Source organism: Lineus longissimus, chromosome 16 (genome assembly GCF_910592395.1).
Source record: "Lineus longissimus chromosome 16, tnLinLong1.2, whole genome shotgun sequence".
Lineage (NCBI taxonomy): Eukaryota > Metazoa > Nemertea > Pilidiophora > Heteronemertea > Lineidae > Lineus > Lineus longissimus.
The window spans coordinates 238,848-258,010 of NC_088323.1; the positions used below are offsets into that span (position 1 = coordinate 238,848).

General features: G+C 42.8%; 2 protein-coding genes across 6 annotated transcripts in view; both read left to right on the top strand.

Annotated features, from left to right (window-relative positions):
- Window positions 1-1,168: 1,168 nt before the first annotated feature.
- Window positions 1,169-6,762, top strand: LOC135500314 (dnaJ homolog subfamily C member 1-like). Its single transcript, XM_064791702.1, has 10 exons — window positions 1,169-1,323; window positions 1,639-1,787; window positions 2,180-2,351; window positions 2,823-2,954; window positions 3,391-3,559; window positions 3,855-3,988; window positions 4,236-4,355; window positions 4,616-4,679; window positions 4,945-5,342; window positions 5,620-6,762. Exons 1-10 carry the CDS (start codon window positions 1,171-1,173, stop codon window positions 5,692-5,694), a joined length of 1,566 nt encoding a protein of 521 aa, XP_064647772.1. The 5' UTR covers window positions 1,169-1,170; the 3' UTR covers window positions 5,695-6,762.
- A 3,112-nt stretch (window positions 6,763-9,874) lies between these two features.
- The window catches only part of LOC135500540 (mucin-5AC-like), a 42,867-nt gene continuing 33,578 nt past the window's right edge, over window positions 9,875-19,163 (top strand). For 2 of the 5 annotated variants that reach the window (XM_064792063.1, XM_064792064.1), the window contains exons 1-9: window positions 9,875-9,998; window positions 10,414-10,524; window positions 14,402-14,542; window positions 16,216-16,250; window positions 16,879-16,899; window positions 17,196-17,268; window positions 18,048-18,169; window positions 18,532-18,627; window positions 18,894-19,085. In XM_064792063.1, coding sequence (XP_064648133.1) covers window positions 10,463-10,524; window positions 14,402-14,542; window positions 16,216-16,250; window positions 16,879-16,899; window positions 17,196-17,268; window positions 18,048-18,169; window positions 18,532-18,627; window positions 18,894-19,085 — 742 coding nt within the window. In that variant the 5' untranslated portion in view covers window positions 9,875-9,998; window positions 10,414-10,462. Of the gene's footprint in view, window positions 9,999-10,413; window positions 10,525-14,401; window positions 14,543-14,571; window positions 14,606-16,215; window positions 16,251-16,878; window positions 16,900-17,195; window positions 17,269-18,047; window positions 18,170-18,531; window positions 18,628-18,893; window positions 19,086-19,163 lie in introns of those variants that run through there. The other 3 variants (XM_064792068.1, XM_064792066.1, XM_064792067.1) reach the window with 3 other exon arrangements.

Sequence of the window (19,163 nt, forward strand, 5' to 3'; positions counted from 1 at the left end):
CACATAGATCAACGTGGCCCAAATCCCCCTCCTCCTTTGAGCTGGTTATCGGAGTCTCATGGACTTCATGAAAGAACTACGCAGTCGCCATCTTCAGGCCAAGATAGGAACTGAAAAGACAAGAACAGGTCCGTTCAGTTCCATACTTGCCCTAAAGATGGCGATGGCGTAGTTCTTTCATGAAGTCTGAACTACGCCATTGCCATCTTCAGGGCAAGGTAGGAACTGGCAAGACCTCTTCTTGTCTTTTCAGTTCTTCTTGTCTTTTCCCTTGCCCTGAAGATGGCGTTGGCGTAGTTCGTACTGACGTACATGAAGTCCATGAGACTCCGATAACCAGCTCAAAGAGGGGGATTTGGGCCACGGAGATCTACGTGGTTCGGCGCTGAAGGTGTTAAGGTCTCATTAGGGGGTTGTTTTTTTATTCATGCGCGGCCAAGCTCTAACTGTAGTTCCTAAAATCATTGATTTCTCGGTCCTTACAGTACGTCAGTGTTGATTCTGCAGTTGTTTTGGCAAAGACATGTTTTTTTGGGAGTTTCTGAAACCTAGTAGCGCTACTCAATAGGCGGCTAACAAGAAACTACGCATGTATACTGTTGTTGCCGACGTATGTGTACACTGAACTTGGGATGTGCGTCGGCCCCGTGTTGAAGTGCCGTCCAGTGCCAGTTGGTGCGTTTTTCGCTGATTTGTGCAAAATTCAACATATCTCAAAAGTTCAATGGTTGACCCTCGATTTTTTTTTATTTTTGTGTAGCGTAAGCAACTGTCTTTCATGGAAGAATGGTCGCTGTAAGAATTATTCAGGAAGAAATGTATAATATTTGGGGTTTTTCGTGATTGTCCGGCCCAATTGGCAATATTGCCATTTGGGATGGTGAACAGAGCTAGGAGCAAATGCGACGCTTATGATTTATTTAAAGAAATAAAATGCCCGATTCAACATCCTACAGAATCAGGGGAATCGGGCGTTTCTAGTGATATACGACACAAATGGGTTGTCCTCATGCATTCACTTTGGAAACGCATTTTAAAATAGATGTTACGTCCTGTTAATGGGGCACGTCATCATCACGTATATTTGGGAAAAACTCCCTAACGAGACCTAACATCCACTTACTTTCACGAAATCCCGTAATGGCGCTGCTATTCAAGATGGCAGCGACCATGAAATGTTGCCGTGGCAATTTTTACGTGATATTTTTGCTTTTCTACAGCTTATTATCACCTTCTTGTGCTTGGGACAACGATGACTTTGAAATATTTGATGTTGTTGAGGATGTGAATGAAAACTTTTATGAATTGCTTGGAGTGAAACAGGTAAAATTCGTGTTCAAAAGTTCTTACAAATCTACCTGTACATTTTGTACTGTATCACAGTGTATGACTGCAGTAGCTTAAAGTTGGGGGTAACCGGTAATGTGTATTCGACTCCCCATTCTCCACCGTTCTGGAACCGAGAACAGGTGAACACGTTCCCGAGTCTCGAACGGGTTAGTACTGTTGTCATAGCTACCCCGAGCAGACGAGGTGGTAGGAACACCATAAATGTTAGTAGGAACACCATAAGTGTTAAGGATGACGACAATAAAGAATTAAGATTTAAGCTTCTTCTTTTGTCTTCGTTGTATGTAGGGTGCGTCAGGTAGTGAACTCCGCCGAGCATATCGTCAGCTGGCCAGAGAACTTCATCCCGATAAGAACAAGGCTGATAATGCTGAGGAGAAGTTTCGACAGCTCGCTGCCGTTTATGAAATATTGAAAGATGAAAATAAGCGGAACAAGTAGGTTGAAATGTTATGGCTTTGATGTCAATGAGTTTGAGCTTAAAACTGATATCAGTTGTAAGCTTTAACTTGCAAACATGCCACAGCTTCAGTTGCATTTGCTGGTGGAAAAATGGGATGACAAATCTAGTATGATCGTTGACTGAGTTTGGAGATGACAGAGAAGTGAGGAAAGGGGGTGTACGGATATATTGCTGTCTTCTTCTTGTTGATATACAGGAACACAATCTTGTTTATAGACGATCATGTCTTGATTGGTTAAGCATGATCAATATGTGCTGACCAATCAAAATGACATGCTTTCAATAGAGTTTAGATTAACCAAGCTTTTCTTTTTGGGTTATGGTGCCATTTCTTATTTGAACTGACCACGTTCATTGTCTTCCTAGGTACAACGAGGTCCTTGAGCATGGGTTGCCCGACTGGCGTCAACCGATCTTCTATTACCGTCGTGTCCGCAAGCTGGGACTCCTGGAACTGGCTGCACTCCTGTTTGTCATCCTGACTATCGGACAATACTTTGTCAAGTGGGCCATGTACTTAGAGAAAAAGTTGGTTATGGTAGGTTGTTGTTAGCACTGTGGGTCTGATCTGAAAGAGTCGACATCCGCAGAGGCTCCTAAGTTAGTCCATCACACCGCACCCCTCCCTTAGTCATACCAAAAACACATTATTTTGAAGTTATGTGTTTTTGGTAATAAAGTGCCCTGATTAAGAATTGCTAATGATTCTGTCATAAAAGTTAGGCATAAGTTTTAACTCTCAGTATTTACCTCGATCAGTTGATATAATTCTAAAGAAATTGGGGATTGTTTTGGATATTAGTTGTCCCTTTCACTACAATACAAGTGTTGACTGCTTAACCCCCTTCCTAACCCTGTTCTGATAAATAGATACATGGTGTATGAGTCAGGAATGTCAACTTCAGTTCATTCATCTTTGAGAGAAAACGCAACAAAAAACAAGCCTGTGTGGAGATTTAGCTGTGTAACTTCAATTGCCTGTGTTTTCACCTTTGATTTCAACCCTCAGGAAGAAGCGTTCACTAATGCAAGGAAGAAGAAAGACAAGAAGAAGCTGAGGTCAAAACAGGCGAGGGATGATGCGGAGGAAGAGGAGGAGTTGGCTAAAGAACAGTTCCTCAATCTCCTGCCTAAACCACAGGTTGGTCAGCTTATTCTGTATTCATTGCCATCTTCTGAATATGAATATTGATTGAAAACCAATGGGACAGTTCATGGGGTGGTCGTATTAGTACTTCAAATAATTGCTCCTTGACAGTGTCATCAGGTCTTGACTAAAACCTCACCCATTCAGTGACCTACCGGCCGAGGTTGTATCAGTGACCTACCGGCTGAGGTTGTATCAGTGACCTACCAGCCGAGTTTGTATCAGTGACCTACCGGCCGAGGTTTTATCAGTGACCTACCTGCCGGGGTTGTATCAGTGACCTACCGGCCGAGTTTGTATCAGTGACCTACCGGCCGAGGTTGTATCAGTGACCTACCGGCTGAGGTTGTATCAGTATTGCAAGGACTAACAACAGGAGAAGGAGAGAAAGTTACAGAGATAGAATGATATCATCATTTTCACTCTGCAGTTTCGAGACCTGATGCCGTGCAAGCTTGTCCTGTTCATCATTCACGTGGTGACACACCTCCCTGAGATGTATCAGAGTTACAAGGATTACCAGCAGGAGAGGAAGGAGCGCCAGCTACAGAGACTGGAGGAGGAGGCTGAGGAGAGCAGTGAGGAGGAAGAGGTAGAAGGTAGGTCATTTTCCTCTCCCTCTTGCCAAGGCTGGCCAAATCCTGAAGTCAAATCGAGAAATATACAATAGTTCCAAAACGTCAAACGTGATCCTCCCCATTTTCCACCATATCACAAGCTACAGATTGATAGATTGACGTTTGAATGTCATAACTGAGGTGATAACTATATGTCATAACCGAGGTGATAACTATATGTCATAACCGAGGTGATAACTATATGTCATAACCGAGGTGATAACTATATGACATAACTGAGGTGATAACTATATGACATGTATCGTTTCCTTTGCAGTTGTAAAAAGAAAGCCCAAGCGTCGCGTCAAGCAAGAACTACCAGAATTAGATGAAGAGTTGTATCGAGAGAAACCAGTTGTTTACAATGAGACCAAGGCATCGTTAGATGAGAATGATGAAGAGACAACAAAAGTACGGAGTCGTCTACATATTGTAATAGCTCTCGTAGTAAGGGGGCGCCATTGTCTTTCCTGCCGCTTGTCTTTGGCTCTGTGAACCTTCTAGGAAGTGTTGAACTGGAAATATACTTCTGTGTGAATGTACACCTGACTGTTATTCCATTTTAAAGGATTAGATTGACTGCACTTATTCCAATCCAATTATAATTCAATGTACTTCACAGTTCTAAATGTGTATTGTGTTTGTATTCTTGATCCAGGAGGGTGAATGGAGCAGAGAAGAATACGTCCTGCTTGGCAAAGCTGTTACCAAGTTTCCTCCAGGGACGGTGAAGCGCTGGGAAAAAATGGCAGAGCTTTTATGTCGGCCTGTCTCCGAGGTAAGTAGATGAGGGCTTCCAGACACACAGCAGGTAATACAGGAGTTTCTACTCTGGATTGTTCTCCTGCAGTGCCACATGGTGCCGAGGTATCACATTTCAGGACAATCCAACTTTGGCTCAGACAAGAAACTGACTTAGGTGTGGTCTATCAATGCTGAAGTTGGGAGCAGTCCTATAACATCCTTATGTCCTTACGACCCTTGGTGAACAATCAGTTGATGTCTGTTGTTATATAGTTTGTATGTTGTTATTTTCAGGTCATAGCCAAATCAAAAGTTCTTAAAAATACATATGGGACGACGATAGACCCTTCAATGCAAGGTGAGCTGAAACTGATTGAAAGTCTCAGAGTCTGAGGCATGTTGTCATTACAGCAGTTGACAAACATACCTCTTAAAGGGTTAAATGGACTTGTCTAGTTGTTCAAGCGTGAGCCTTTTTGTGTGAAAGACATCTTTTGTGGAAGTCTACTGAATAAGTTACGAATTCTGATGCTGCTGTCAGGCAGTCTGTGGCTGGTGCCTGTTACAGTCGCACCTTCTCTTGTTTGATCCTGACTTCGTTTATATTTTCTTCTTGATTCTAGGAACGACAGGCCATGAAGACTTTTCCAAATCCGTCCAGTCCTCGATATCAGATGGGCAAATATCAACAAGACTTGACCTAGATAACCAAAAAGACAAAAATACTCAAGAAGAGTCTCAAGTTCGACGTCGACAAAAACCCAAAAATCAAAAAGCGACAGATAGAACTTTAGCCGTTTCAAAATCAGAATCTCAAAGTTTTGATGCCAAAATGAATGGTACTACTGATGTAGCTGGTGCTACAGGGGGTCACACTGTGGCCAACGATGAGAGGGGTGATGAGGTGAAAGTCTGGACACAGAACCAACAGAAAGCATTTGAGTGGGGCCTGGCACAGTATCCGAAGGGAACGCCTGATAGATGGGAGCAGATCGCCAAGGATATCACTGGGAAGACCAAGGTAAACATACTACGTGTACTCAAGCATGGGTTCTCCACAATTACCACAACGCAATCACGTTGCCATAAGTTTCAATGCATGCTGTCAATTGATATAAAGTTGGCATTTTCCTTAAGTTCATCGATTGTTAAGTACGTAAGCTACTATCCCTTACAAGTGTTAGGTTTGTTACCTTACATGTCACCACCACTAGTTATGAAGAGAACGAATCCCTCGTTCTTAGTAACTTTGTTATCGTGTTGATGGAGTCCTGACTGACAGTTGTCTTTCCTTGCAGGATGATTGCATTGAAAGATTCAAGTTCTTGGCCGAGATGGTGAAGAAGAGAAAGCAAGCCCTGGCTACCAAATAATGAGATGTTTGCTATGCTATATTCCTGTGTACAGACACTAAGTGAGAGGTGATATCTCACTTGAGAAACGTCTTCAGCTAAGTTTGGGATCATATTGCACAATGAGCATGTACACTACTTCTCCCTTGTTTACAAACAGATCACTGCATTAAAGGGGGAATACAGGCAGGAGCTAGGGGGCCCAGGTGTGGTATCTGTTAGACTAATGTGCCCAGTTTAGGGGCTGGGAGTGCTCTGACATGCTGAGACAATAGGAGAACCTACAAGGATGGAGAGTGCTGATGTATTGTGAGATACCAGAGACACCTGTTGGCCACCTCGAGTAACTTAACCATACCCACCTGGCTCCTGCCTATAGTCCCCCTTTAACAATTCAAACAAGCACTGGACCTTTGACATTCTGCATGTATTCAGTCACACCTTTTCAGTTCAGTTTCCTGTAACGAAGAATGATGTCAACAAACCTTGATGATGTTGTCCTTTCTAGAACCATCACCCTGCATGTTAGTTTATCAAAGTTTTGAAGGCAGAATGTGGGGGGAGGACAGGGAAAGTCATCTGAGACCTGACCTGAGTTAAAGAGACGTCCTTGATGAAATGCTAATAGGCCAAACCTGTCTAAACTTGTGCTTGAATGTCTTGAATGTCCTCGTGTCTATTTTTAAAGGACAGCTTGTTATATTTTAAGGCGATTTTTGTTTGTCAAATAGAAGTCATTTATGGGTTTGACTGGGGTCAGACGATAACCCGGTTTCTGAAGTGGAGCAGAAATGGTGTAGGGCCTACCCACTTCATGAAAGGTCATTGTTGAGTGTCCATCATTCATTGAGATATGTAGGTATTCACAAATCAATAGAAAGGTGTGAGAATCTGACTGTGCTTGTGCAGTGATCGTTGTGCCACTATTCATTACCATGTCAATTGTGATTTGATGGCATGAAAATATTGGTAATGTGAAATGTAAAATGCAATATATAGTGTGATAAAACTACTGATGTGAATGTTTTGGCGAGATAGAGTGTTGGCTGTGACATCATTGGTGTTGATTGAGAATGTTAAAGTATGAAATAACTGTTGAGTGTTACTACAACCTTGTGTTTGTTTATTAATGATCTCCCGTCTACCTGCCTGGTGAAATGACAACGCTACCAGTGGATCAGCACTCCTCGGAGAGACAGGCTTGAGGAGGCACATTGTGCATGTAAGCTTGCCAGGATTCTCTATCGTGAGATAGAGTAGGAGACCAAAAGAAACCGATGCAACTCTAAATACCAATCTATTGATAGAGCTATTGGCTGCCACACTCGTCAGCATAGAGACAATGACCTAGCGGGCGGTAGCAAGCTGTGCAGTGGGTTGTCACTCCGTCTTCAATGCTGTGACATTCCTGCTGTCACAATCATAGTTGTGACACAACACATTCATGTCTTCTGCGTCTTTGTGGTGTCTCTTAGCCCAAGATGATTGTGACATTGTCTTAATGACAGTAGTGCTCATGTTGAGAAGTTGAAGACGTCTGGTTTCCCTTGACAAAATGCCCTCTGCCCCTATCGCGTGTTTACCAGACAAGAACCTAAGATCACTACATCAAAGACCAAAGACCTAGTCGAACTAGAAAACAATATGTGCCACCTAGCGCCAATTTTACAATCTAAAACATTAATTGCGCCACCAAGTGACAATTTATAAATTAAAAATAATAATATGCACCACAAAGCGGCAATATTAAAAACTAAAAAAATAAAATGCACCACCAAGCGGCATTTCAAAAACTAAAAAGCGCAACCAAGCGGCAATTTACGAACTAAAAATCGCCACCTAGCGCCAATTAAATATTTACATTCTAAAAAATTATTGCGCCACCAAGTGACAATATCAGAAACTAAAAAAATAAAATGACCACCAAGCGGCATTTCACAAACTAAAACGCGAAACCAAGCGGCAATTTCACAAACTAAAAATTGCCACCGAAGGTCTCGTTAGGGAGTTTTTCCCAAATGTACGCGATGATGACGTGCCCCATTAACAGGACGTAACATCTATTTTAAAATGCGTTTCCAAAGTGAATGCATGAGGACAACCCATTTGTGTCGTATATCACTTGAAACGCCCGATTCCCCTGATTCTGCAGGATGTTAAATCGGGCATTTTATTTCTTTAAATAAATCATAAGCGTCGCATTTGCTCCTAGCTCTGTTCACCATCCCAAATGGCAATATTGCCAATTGGGCCGGACAATCACGAAAACCCCCAAATATTATACATTTCTTCCTGAATAATTCTTACAGAGATCATTCTCCCATGAAAGACAGTTGCTTACGCTACACAAAAATCAAAAAAAATCGAGGGTCAACCATTGAACTTTTGAGATATGTTGAATTTTGCACAAATCAGCGAAAAACGCACCAACTGGCACTGGACGGCATTTCAACACGGGGCCGACGCACATCCCAAGTTCAGTGTACACATACGTCGGCAACAACAGTATAAATGCGTAGTTTCTTGTTAGTCGCCTATTGAGTAGCGCTCTAGGTTTCAGAAACTCCAGAAAAACATGTCTTTGCCAAAACAACTGCTGAATCAACACTGACATACTGTAAGGACCGAGAAATCAATGATTTTAGGAACTACGGTTAGGGCTTGGCCGCGCATGAATAAAAAAACACACTCCCTAATGAGACCTAATGTCAATTTCAAAAACTAAAAAAAGTCGCCACCAAGCGGCAAATTGACATACTAAAGGAATTAACACAGGGCAGCACATCCACGTCAGAGCTAAAAGTAAACGGCGGACATCCACATTTTCGCTCAATGATTAAAATCTTATTATCTCTAAAATAGTACACTTAACTTCGTTATTACGCTCTTATCTTTCAGTAAGAATTCTCAATGAGTTCGATTTGATGCGCGATATTTTGATAATGTCAGTTGTGTCATCAAAAAATTCCATGCGAGTCAAGACCTTTCCGTGTCTGTTTTCGTTGTCAGGATAAACAAATCAACAATTTTATTTTAAATACTTTCCCCACGTCATTGGCTGTGCTCGTCTGTGGCATTTGTAATTCATTGAAAACATTAATAACTCGATCGATTTGGAAAGTTGAGGGTGTTCGAATCCGGTACGGCAGGGTCATTGGCAAGCCTGTCTTCTCCACGGTGTCTCCTCCACGGTTGCGACCGTCCTCGGAGAGGATGTGACTTGAAGAATGACTGATACCGAGCTGGCGGTCTTTGGCTGCCTAATCAAGACCGACTGGGGTAAACTGCAAATAATCAGGAGAGATGCTATGTTGAGAAACTGTCTGAGACAGGCCTATTGGAAATGTTATGTCACCAAGTTGATGGTCTCCACGTGACAAACAAGTATGCTCACACGGGAGAACCGTTATACTGTGAGGTACCGTGAGGTAGCAGAGGCACTAGGCTGTGGGTGACTTTAAATCTTGCTGCTCTCTATGGTCTCCCTGTTAGGGACAATCACCTGTCGGCTCCTATGTCGCCGGTTTTTCGCCATGGTCATTGACCCGATTTAGTTGGGACACACTGATTACTGTTTAAATACTTTTTGAAATTCTGAGAAACTACTGCTGGGTATGAACAGAAATTGTCAAAAAGCGTCACATCTCCGCGTTTTGACTGGTTATAAAATCTCGTTGGTCAGATTTTCTCTGAAAAGGGCGAAGAATTCGCCCTAAAGTTGACATACTTGTTATATGGCCCAACACCTGAACCCGGCCCTGATAAAACGTTTTTCTCTTTAGTTTGTCAACATCCGCGTTATAACCAAATACATCTTGTTATCTCTAATGATGATTCTTTTCGAATTTATCTTGACATCTTGGAGGAGAAGGGATAAGTTGTGATGTGTTGCATGTTTTACGAGAAGAAGCACTTGACCACAACAGCCAATAGAATTACATCTGATAATTAATGTATTGCTTTATTTAACCGAATACCGAACTTTACGATGATCATGTCCATCTAATCGTGATTATGGAAAATGATAAACAATTTTTAGCGAATAAAAACGAAATAAAAAGCTCTCCATGGACACATTGTGACTCTCAACTATTCGTAAAATAACTTCACTGTGACATTAAACTTTATCAGATTAACGACCCAGTTTATCTAAGCAGAGAATGCGATAATTGGGGACGGGCTTAAGTGTCTTAAGTCCGTGGACTTCTGTTTAAATAGAGCTATCACTGTTAGCCCACTGTCTACTCTGATTTTGGATTTGATCTGGACGGACCCACCCTATAATCGCATGAGATTGCAGTGACTTCCTGGGACTAAAATACACCGTAATTGTCAAATTTTTTGGTAGATTCGACTGACTGTTTTTAGAATCGCCACATCCAATGGGAACCAAACCCTAGTCTTCCTGACTCGTGTACCCAGTAACATTGCACTGGACTGTAGATGACAACGAGGATAAAGGTTTCACCTTATTCAGCAGATTAAGGTGATACCTTAATCCACGAGAATTTTGGTTTTGCCAAGTCTTGCAAGTCTCTGGGACCAGTAGCACTTGCGCCAAGAGAACCAGGGTTCGACTCGACAGGAAGCTAATAGTGTCATTGTCAATTTCATCAAATTCACAGCTCGCTTTTACGAAGTGACACTGACTGTTGCATTTTCAGTAATATACGTATTTCCATCAGGACTGGTTCTCCCTGCAGTTTAATTTCAGTATAATTATTCATTGGATTCTAACAGGTGTGAGCCCAGTGGCAGAGAACGTACGGACAAGTCCGGATACCCTAGAATGAAGCCACGAATTGCCGTGGTCCTTCTTGTGGCTTTCTTAGCTACCACGTCGGCGAAAAGGTAGGTTATCCTAATGATGTTTATTTTCAGGTTGCTATAAAATTGGATGTAAACTTAGTGAGTTGTGTCAACAAAACTTTGAAGGTGTAACATTTCCGTGGATAGTTCTACATAAATTTGACTTCATTGATGATGAGGCAAAAAATTAAATCGAGACAGTAACTTTCAGTCCTTACACTACAAAAGATTGAAACAAAAGACAAGGTCGTTGCGAAGGACTGATTTTGGGTTATGAAGCGACACAAGCACCCGCGTACAGCTGCAACTTTCATAGTCGTGATAGCTAGGTCCATGTTGGTTGTCCCTTTGTCTCATTCTGGTGCCTGATGGTTGTGACAAGTAAGGACACCGAGTCCGTCTCCGCCAGCCCTGTATCTTATTCCCATTCAGGGAGAATGGTGTGTTTTATCAACATCATGGATGTGATTTTATAACCCTGCTCAGATGGGGCTTTTATCAACGCATGAGCATTTATGTCCTTAAAGAGACGATAGGGAGCCAATAAGGCGGGTCTCTCGACTATAGGGAGCCAATAAGGCGGGTCTCTCGACTATAGGGAGCCAATAGGGCGGGTCTCTCGACTATAGGGAGCCAATAGGGCGGGTCTCTCGACTATAGGGAGCCAATAAGGCGGGTCTCTCGACTATAGGGAGCCAATAGGGCGGGTCTCTCGACTATAGGGAGCCAATAAGGCGGGTCTCTCGACTATAGGGAGCCAATAAGGCGGGTCTCTCGACTATAGGGAGCCAATAGGGCGGGTCTCTCGACTATAGGGAGCCAATAAGGCGGGTCTCTCGACTATAGGGAGCCAATAAGGCGGGTCTCTCGACTATAGGGAGCCAATAGGGCGGGTCTCTCGACTATAGGGAGCCAATAGGGCGGGTCTCTCGACTATAGGGAGCCAATAAGGCGGGTCTCTCGACTATAGGGAGCCAATAGGGCGGGTCTCTCGACTATAGGGAGCCAATAGGGCGGGTCTCTCGACTATAGGGAGCCAATAAGGCGGGTCTCTCGACTATAGGGAGCCAATAAGGCGGGTCTCTCGACTATAGGGAGCCAATAGGGCGGGTCTCTCGACTATAGGGAGCCAATAGGGCGGGTCTCTCGACTATAGGGAGCCAATAAGGCGGGTCTCTCGACTATAGGGAGCCAATAGGGCGGGTCTCTCGACTATAGGGAGCCAATAAGGCGGGTCTCTCGACTATAGGGAGCCAATAGGGCGGGTCTCTCGCGTCTAACAGTATGTGGAAACTATTCACGCTTGTACAATGAATATGTTTAGTGCTGAATCTGACAAGACCAGGTGGCTTCACAGTGTATATTAGCCACTTGAAAATGGGCATGGAGCGCGGTGAGAACTGGTAGGGTGTCAAGCTCTTAATCTAAGGGTCGAGGGTTCAATCCTCAACCACTGTGGTCGATTGCCTTGGCCTTCGCATGTCGATACAAAGTAATTGCTGTTTGAGCATAATATCATTGTCTGCTACGTACGTTGTATGTAATACATGTTGGCATCTGTTCGGGATGGATGAAATAAGTAAAATACATCATTATAACAGGTAAATATCAATGATTATGGATGAAGTCCTAGGGTTGCCTTAGTGTAGTCGAAAAAAAGTCCTGTTAAACTGAACAAATGAGCAATGTGTCCACATAACTGAACACACTGAAGACAATAAAGAAAACAGCAAAAAACGATTAGCAATGCCGACAAAAACAACTGCCTTGTGACATTTGTGCTTTCCTAGGGAGTACCCGTTGGATTCTAAGTGTCAGGTCAAAGCTTTGCCGTTGACCCTATCAATTCGTTTATTCAGTCGGGGTCAAATCATCCTCGCGGTGTAAAGAATCTCGATTATATCAATGATACTTTCTTTTCACGTCGTCCTTGACTTGTAGCGATAGTTACTGTCCCCTTGTTGACTTAGCTACCCCCTGCCTATTGCTCCAGGTGACCGTTTCAGAGCTGTTCACGTTAGTATCAAAACCAGAAACCACTAGAAGGTAAAATGGGATATCATCAATGGTCATACTCTGGCAGTGTCCTAGATCCAAACTCGCACCATCTACTTATAGTTGGCTGTCAATATCATCACCCTGGATCTGGGGGCAAGTGTCAAACGAGAAAAAAATCCGACATTTACAATCTATCAATGATCTGTTCGATTGACTTGACGTACACTTCAAGACAATGATTGATCGGCACTTTGATCGAATTCATGTTTTTCTCAACGAAATACCAAACTTCAATCAAGTGTCATTCAATCATCCACTCGTGTTTTTTGCATTTTCAGAGAAAAGATAAAAGGGTTTCGGCGGGCTCACACCCACAGATTTTCAGAGAAAAGATAAAAGGGTTTCGGCGGGCTCGCACCCACAGATTTTCAGGGAAAAGATAAAAGGGTTTCGGCGGGCTCGCACCCACAGGTTTTCAGGGAATAGATAAAAGGGTTTCGGCGGGCTCGCACCCACAGGTTTCAGGGAAACCCTACAAGATTCTTAAAAGCTCAAACACAGAAGAAAATCATCCGAATCTCATAACATGGTTCCTCGCTGATGGGTTATCTCAGTAGATGTTTTGAGGATAGCCTATTGTCCTACACCAATCAATGTTTTTTGTTAGCATTAAGTGGGAAATCTGTCACCGCATGGCTCCTGTATAATGACCCTTCACTGACTGGGATAGTTCAGGTATCACTTAAGTCTTTCCCCCAAATACTCCACATTTGGAGTAGGCTACGGACTTCTCACTAAAGTGCGCAGACAAATGCCTCTTGACACCAGTTATCTTATCTTCCACTCCATATGAATTGCTACTTTGGTTGCCTGACGACGAAATCACAATAAAAGAATTTAATCGATTGTTGGTGAATGAGTATAGACATGTTAGATGGACTGACGAGTGTTGGTATCTGATTATCAACTCGTTGAAGCTGGTCATGGAGTTAGAAATATGGACTCTCGAGGGTTGGTATCTGATTATCAACTCGTTGAAGCTGGTCATGGAGTTAGAAATATGGACTCTCGAGGGTTGGTATCTGATTATCAACTCTTTGAAGCTGGTCATGGAGTTAGAAATATGGACTCTCGAGGGTTGGTATCTGATTATCAACTCTTTGAAGCTGGTCATGGAGTTAGAAATATGGACTCTCGAGGGTTGGTATCTGATTATCAACTCTTTGAAGCTGGTCATGGAGTTAGAAATATGGACTCTCGAGGGTTGGTATCTGATTATCAACTCTTTGAAGCTGGTCATGGAGTTAGAAATATGGACTCTCGAGGGTTGGTATCTGATTATCAACTCTTTGAACACGACTTCCTTGTATGTACGTTTAGTCCTGAATCATCATGCCAAGACATGGAAAATTCCTTTAGAGCGTGCTGGTCGCTTTGGCTGTACCTTAAACGTGTTGACTACATAACCTACTGTCGTAATCGGCGAATTAGCCCTCAAACCTTACACGTCTTATGGTCATCTCAGTGCACTTGTACAACAGGATTAACGTCAAACACTGTCATATCAGGATCATTAAAAACAATATATATGAACTCCTGATGTCAATTATGTTACGCCTTGAGTTTTGAACCACGGTTGATTCCCACATTTTGATTTGCTGGGCACCCATTTATCCTTATATCCTGCAGCAAAGGCAGCGTTCACCTTGCCATGCTTACCATATGTACTCAGTCGGTTAGTTAGTCCCAAAACTATTTTGACTTTGAAAATTTTTCAAAATTTTGAACTGACTGACAGTTGAAAAAAGTTCTAAGTACAAATATTTTTTTCACTTTTTTTTGCCGACTCAGTGCTCAAGCCAACACTTCAAGTTGTAACTGGCCTGCATAACTCACATACTTTCTGTCTCTATTCTTTCAGTTCTCATCGCAATAAGAGAGCTTCTGATTATCCACTCTTTGAAGCTGCTCATAGATTTAGAAATATGGACTATCAAATTTTGGTACCTGATTATCAACTCGTTGAAGATGGTCATGGATTTAGAAATATGGACTCTCGAGGGTTGGTATCTGATAATCAACTCGTTGAAGATGGTCATGAAGTTAGAAATATGGACTTTCGAGTGTTGGTATCTGATTAGCAACTCTTTCTATTCTATTTCTATTCTCGTTGAAGTTTTCAGGCAATCTATTCTCGTTGAAGTTCTCAGCCAATTTTGCCTTTTAAAAGGCCTAAACGCTAGTTAGCTACAGGGCGTAACGTTACAGTATGATGTGGTCGTTGGTGATATCCTCGCTCTCCACAGACAGACAGTCAATCTGTTCTGTTTCTGCCATTATCATGCAAAGTGTTTGAACCTGTCCATATCCTGATATCACACTATCAAAGCATGTAAATCAGTCCCGACAGTTGAGGGGGCCTAGACTGTTACAATGGTATATCGGCACGAAGCTGTAACTCGGCATAATTTATACTTTGGTTACATGCATCTGCATGTATCAGCCACCTGTTATGGATTGCATTGAATGACTTATGAATATGTATCTCTGTTCTCCGCCTACAAACTACTCATTGGCCTACTTAGAACCGCCTTAAAATCTGCCTTACGATAAAACTATCCATCAAATTATCTTGATCAGGTCCAACAAGCATTGCTGGCGTGGTCAGATGTTTGGGACAGGTCATTGTGAACCATCAATCACCATTGTTTCTTTGGTAAGGTTCATGGGAATCAGAACCATATATTGGAAAGGGGGCCAACTATTCTCTCAACCAAAGTTATTGTCCGGCGCCTCTACCGAAAAAAAAATCGAAACTGAAATGTGCCTTTCACGTTCGAGGGGTGTTCAGTATACTTTGGCTGTTACTCTATACAAAAAGTTCACATCAAATGATTAACCACAGACATATAGCTATCAGGCTTTGCCTTTGTTTGATATCTACAAAAATATTGTCTCTATCATATGCTGTGTAGGTCAACTCGTCCACTGGCAGAATTGGCAAACACGGGGTAAAAGGGGTGTCCTCAGTGACGTACTTCGCTGCGATAACAATCTCTCCTATCTCTCCAAATGACTTTACCGACTGATCAAAATCATAACAAAGATTAATTTAACTTAATAACTTTTTCTATTTATATTGAGAGTTATGAACATGACTTCCTTGTATGTACGTTAAGTCCTGAATCATCATGCCAAGACATGGAAAATTCCTTTAGAACGTGCTGGTCGCATTGGCTGTACCTTAAACGTATTGACTACATAACCTACTGTCGTAATCGGCGAATATGCCCTCAAACCTGACATGTCTTATGGTCATCTCAGTGAACTTGTACAACATGATTAACGTCAAACACTGTCATATCAGGATCGTTAAAAACAATATATATATATGAACTCCTGATGTCAATTATGTTACGCCTTGGGTTTTGAACCACGGGTGATTCCCACATTTTGATTTGCTGGTGTAAATCTGGGCACCCAATTATCCTTATATTCAGCAGCAAAGGCAGCGTTCACCTTGCCATGCTTACCATATGTACTCAGTCAGTTAGTTAGTCCCAAAACTTTTTTGACATTGACAATTTTTCAAAATTTTGAACTGACTGACAGTTGAAAAAAGTTCTAAGTACAAATATTTTTTTCACTTTTTTTTTCCGACTCAGTGCTCAAGCCAACACTTCAAGTTGTAACTGGCCTGCATAACTCACATACTTTCTGTCTCTATTCTTTCAGTTCTCATCGCAATCAGAGAGCTTCTCTTGAAATACGTGAGTACCCATCATGACAACAAGAAAATGGAAACGCCAAATCTGGTATTCGCTTTGCGATTTTATTTTCCTGTATATGTATCTAACTTTACATGACGATTGCTAACTGAAAACCTGTTGTGTCGATATCGAGGTTGATATTTTGGACAACGAATCATTGGCGATAGGCCTGCTTCGACTGAAGACAGTACATGTAATACTGAGAGAACTGTGATACCCAGTGTCGCCTGTCGTTACGATGTCGAGACAGCTCCGACATCCTTAGAACTCGGTCCTTCGGTTTTGCTGTATAATAAATACTGTTTCTTAAAGGTTCCTCTTCGTCTTGTTCAGCTATCTCCTCGACTTGCGTTTCTTTCTTTCTTTATATTGATGCTAAGTGTTGGTACATTTATACTTGACTAAGCGTTCATTCCTTCAACACCAGAGTTGCTGCATTCCTTTCATACATCGGACAGGCCTATCAGACTCCAGTGTTGTCGTAGGTTTCACTGAGACACGTACCGTAGCAGACTCAGATATCTTGAACGGTGGACTTATAGATGCCTAGCACAGCGTTAAGGTGTCTGTGGACTTGTGTAAATCGAATATCCAATGCAGCTGATAGTAAATATCAATCTTTTTTCAGCCCGTCCAGGAGGGGAAGTGGGTAAGTTGTTACAAATTTGTCATAACAAGCAAAAGCCGGCAGACTTGATGAGCCAAGGTTACTCATCATATGAACGTATTCGTTAAGATACAAACATTAATCAAGCATCCGCTAAATAGTCGAGGACTTACTTAAGCCCTCGCTCCTCTGAGAGCATAGGCCGTCAACAACATGCCCCCCACCATCATCTGTTACTGGTGATCCTCTCCAGTGCCTGCCAAGAGCGACCCATGCATGCTCTTCATATCACTCTCAACAGAGTTCTGAATCAATCCGAATTGGTCTTCAATTTTCAGAAACTAGCAGCTGCGGCAAAATCAAGGCTCCAAAATATGGAAACGTTAGGTGCGAGGAGTTTGGATTTAATCTGTAAGTAGAAGAACATACAATAACAACCATGCTCTCTGGGTGTTTATTGTGATCGGTGTCATGAAGATAAAAAGATAAAATATCCTTTGATACAGCCGTCGAGGAACCTACAATATCCTTTGATACGGCCCTCGAGGAACCTACAATATCCTTTGATACGGCCCTCGAGGAACCTACAATATCCTTTGATACGGCCCTCGAGGAACCTACAATATCCTTTGATACGGCCTTCGAGGAACCTACAATATCCTTTGATACCGCCCTCGAGGAACCTACAATATCCTTTGATACGGCCCTCGAGGAACCTACAATATCCTTTGATACCGCCCTCGAGGAACCTACAATATCCTTTGATACCGCCCTCGAGGAACCTACAATATCCTTTGATACGGCCCTCGAGGAACCTACAATATCCTTTGATACCGCCCTCGAGGAACCTACAATATCCTTTGATACGGCCCTCGAGGAACCTACAATATCCTTTGATACGGCCCTCGAGGAACCTACAATATCCTTTGATACCGCCCTCGAGGAACCTACAATATCCTTTGATACCGCCCTCGAGGAACCTACTGAAACGCGGTAAAGGCCAAGAAACAGATACAGCACGTCTATCTTGTCTCTATGCGAATTCAGCTTAACCACTTTCAGAAGAGCTGCAAGGCAGAGACGATTAGAGGGTAGACCTTTAGTTCGGTAAATGTGGTCGGGTCTGGGGTAGGTCAGTTACAGCCAATTCAGTAAGAGTTTCCACTTACCTGACTCTGTTACCTTTACAGGGATTGCAAGGGGACTTGCAACTCCGGCTATGGCTTCCCCGATGGCCAGATCGAGATGACCTTGAGCTGTGGCATATTCACTGGGGAATGGCTTGATGGCAACAAGTTTGTGGACTGTGTCCGTGAGTATTATGCTAGGATCCGGTCGGCCACTCCAGACCAGCCGGGCGACAATCCTTACCCAAGAATCATATTAGAGTCATAGCCAGCAGGATCTCGGTCAAGTTTCATTCGGTTCAAGACGTATAGTGAAGTTAAACATCTTTGTGCCTGTCCCGATGACTTCAGGGGACCATTCCTCTTTATCTCGTCATCAATTCTATTCTTCTTACCATGCCTTCATTAGTCACATCTATCGGCAAGGAGAATTGTCTGAATGGAGGGAAATGTCCAGCTCCAAATACAAGCTCCTGGCCTGAGGTCGTACGGGGCTACTCAAGTCTATCACGCTGTCTCTCATTCAACTCACGTATCTTCATTACAGCTATCTGCAAAGAAATATGTTTGAATGGAGGCACATGTTCAGGCCCGAATACCTGCTCCTGTCCCGAGGGCTTCAGGGGACCACGCTGCCAGTACCGTGAGTAGAAACACCTTCATCCTTTCATGTAAAAGATTCATTATTTACACATTATGGTTATTTTGACAGAATTGACTGGCGTATCAATACTTGTTTATATGTTGCATGACATCAATGGTGTTTCGGAGCCTTATCAGGTCTTTGAAACGATGCGATGGTTTCGGGAAGGTGTTTTTCTATTTGCATGAAGCGCATGGTTTAGTATCAGCAAACGAATAAACGAAACGTGACAGAACAAGGCAAATGGTAACGTTTGTTACTTTTAGCAATCGACGCATGTAAGACACCGACGGCGCCAGTCAACGGTCGGATCATGTGCAGTGAGGATGAGGAGGGGACCATGTGCACAGTGGCATGCCACCCGGGATATGAATTCATCTCTACCCCTGCTGCAGAGTACAAATGTAACTTACTGGGCGAATGGACGCCGACGGATGAGGTCCCGGACTGTCTCTTCAGTAAGTGAAACATGTTTGAAATCCGCTGGGAAAACGACCAGTCGAGTAGGAAAAACTTAACGTTATTGGGAAGGATCC

What these genes read in the sequence shown, in the direction of transcription:
- LOC135500314 (XM_064791702.1), top strand. Translation starts at nt 1,171, where the DNA reads ATGAAATGTTGCCGTGGCAATTTTTACGTGATATTTTTGCTTTTCTAC. An exon ending in AATTGCTTGGAGTGAAACAG is followed by an intron (nt 1,324 to 1,638) that starts GTAAAATTCGTG and finishes CGTTGTATGTAG; the next exon opens with GGTGCGTCAGGTAGTGAACT. An exon ending in ATGATGAAGAGACAACAAAA is followed by an intron (nt 3,989 to 4,235) that starts GTACGGAGTCGT and finishes TTCTTGATCCAG; the next exon opens with GAGGGTGAATGGAGCAGAGA.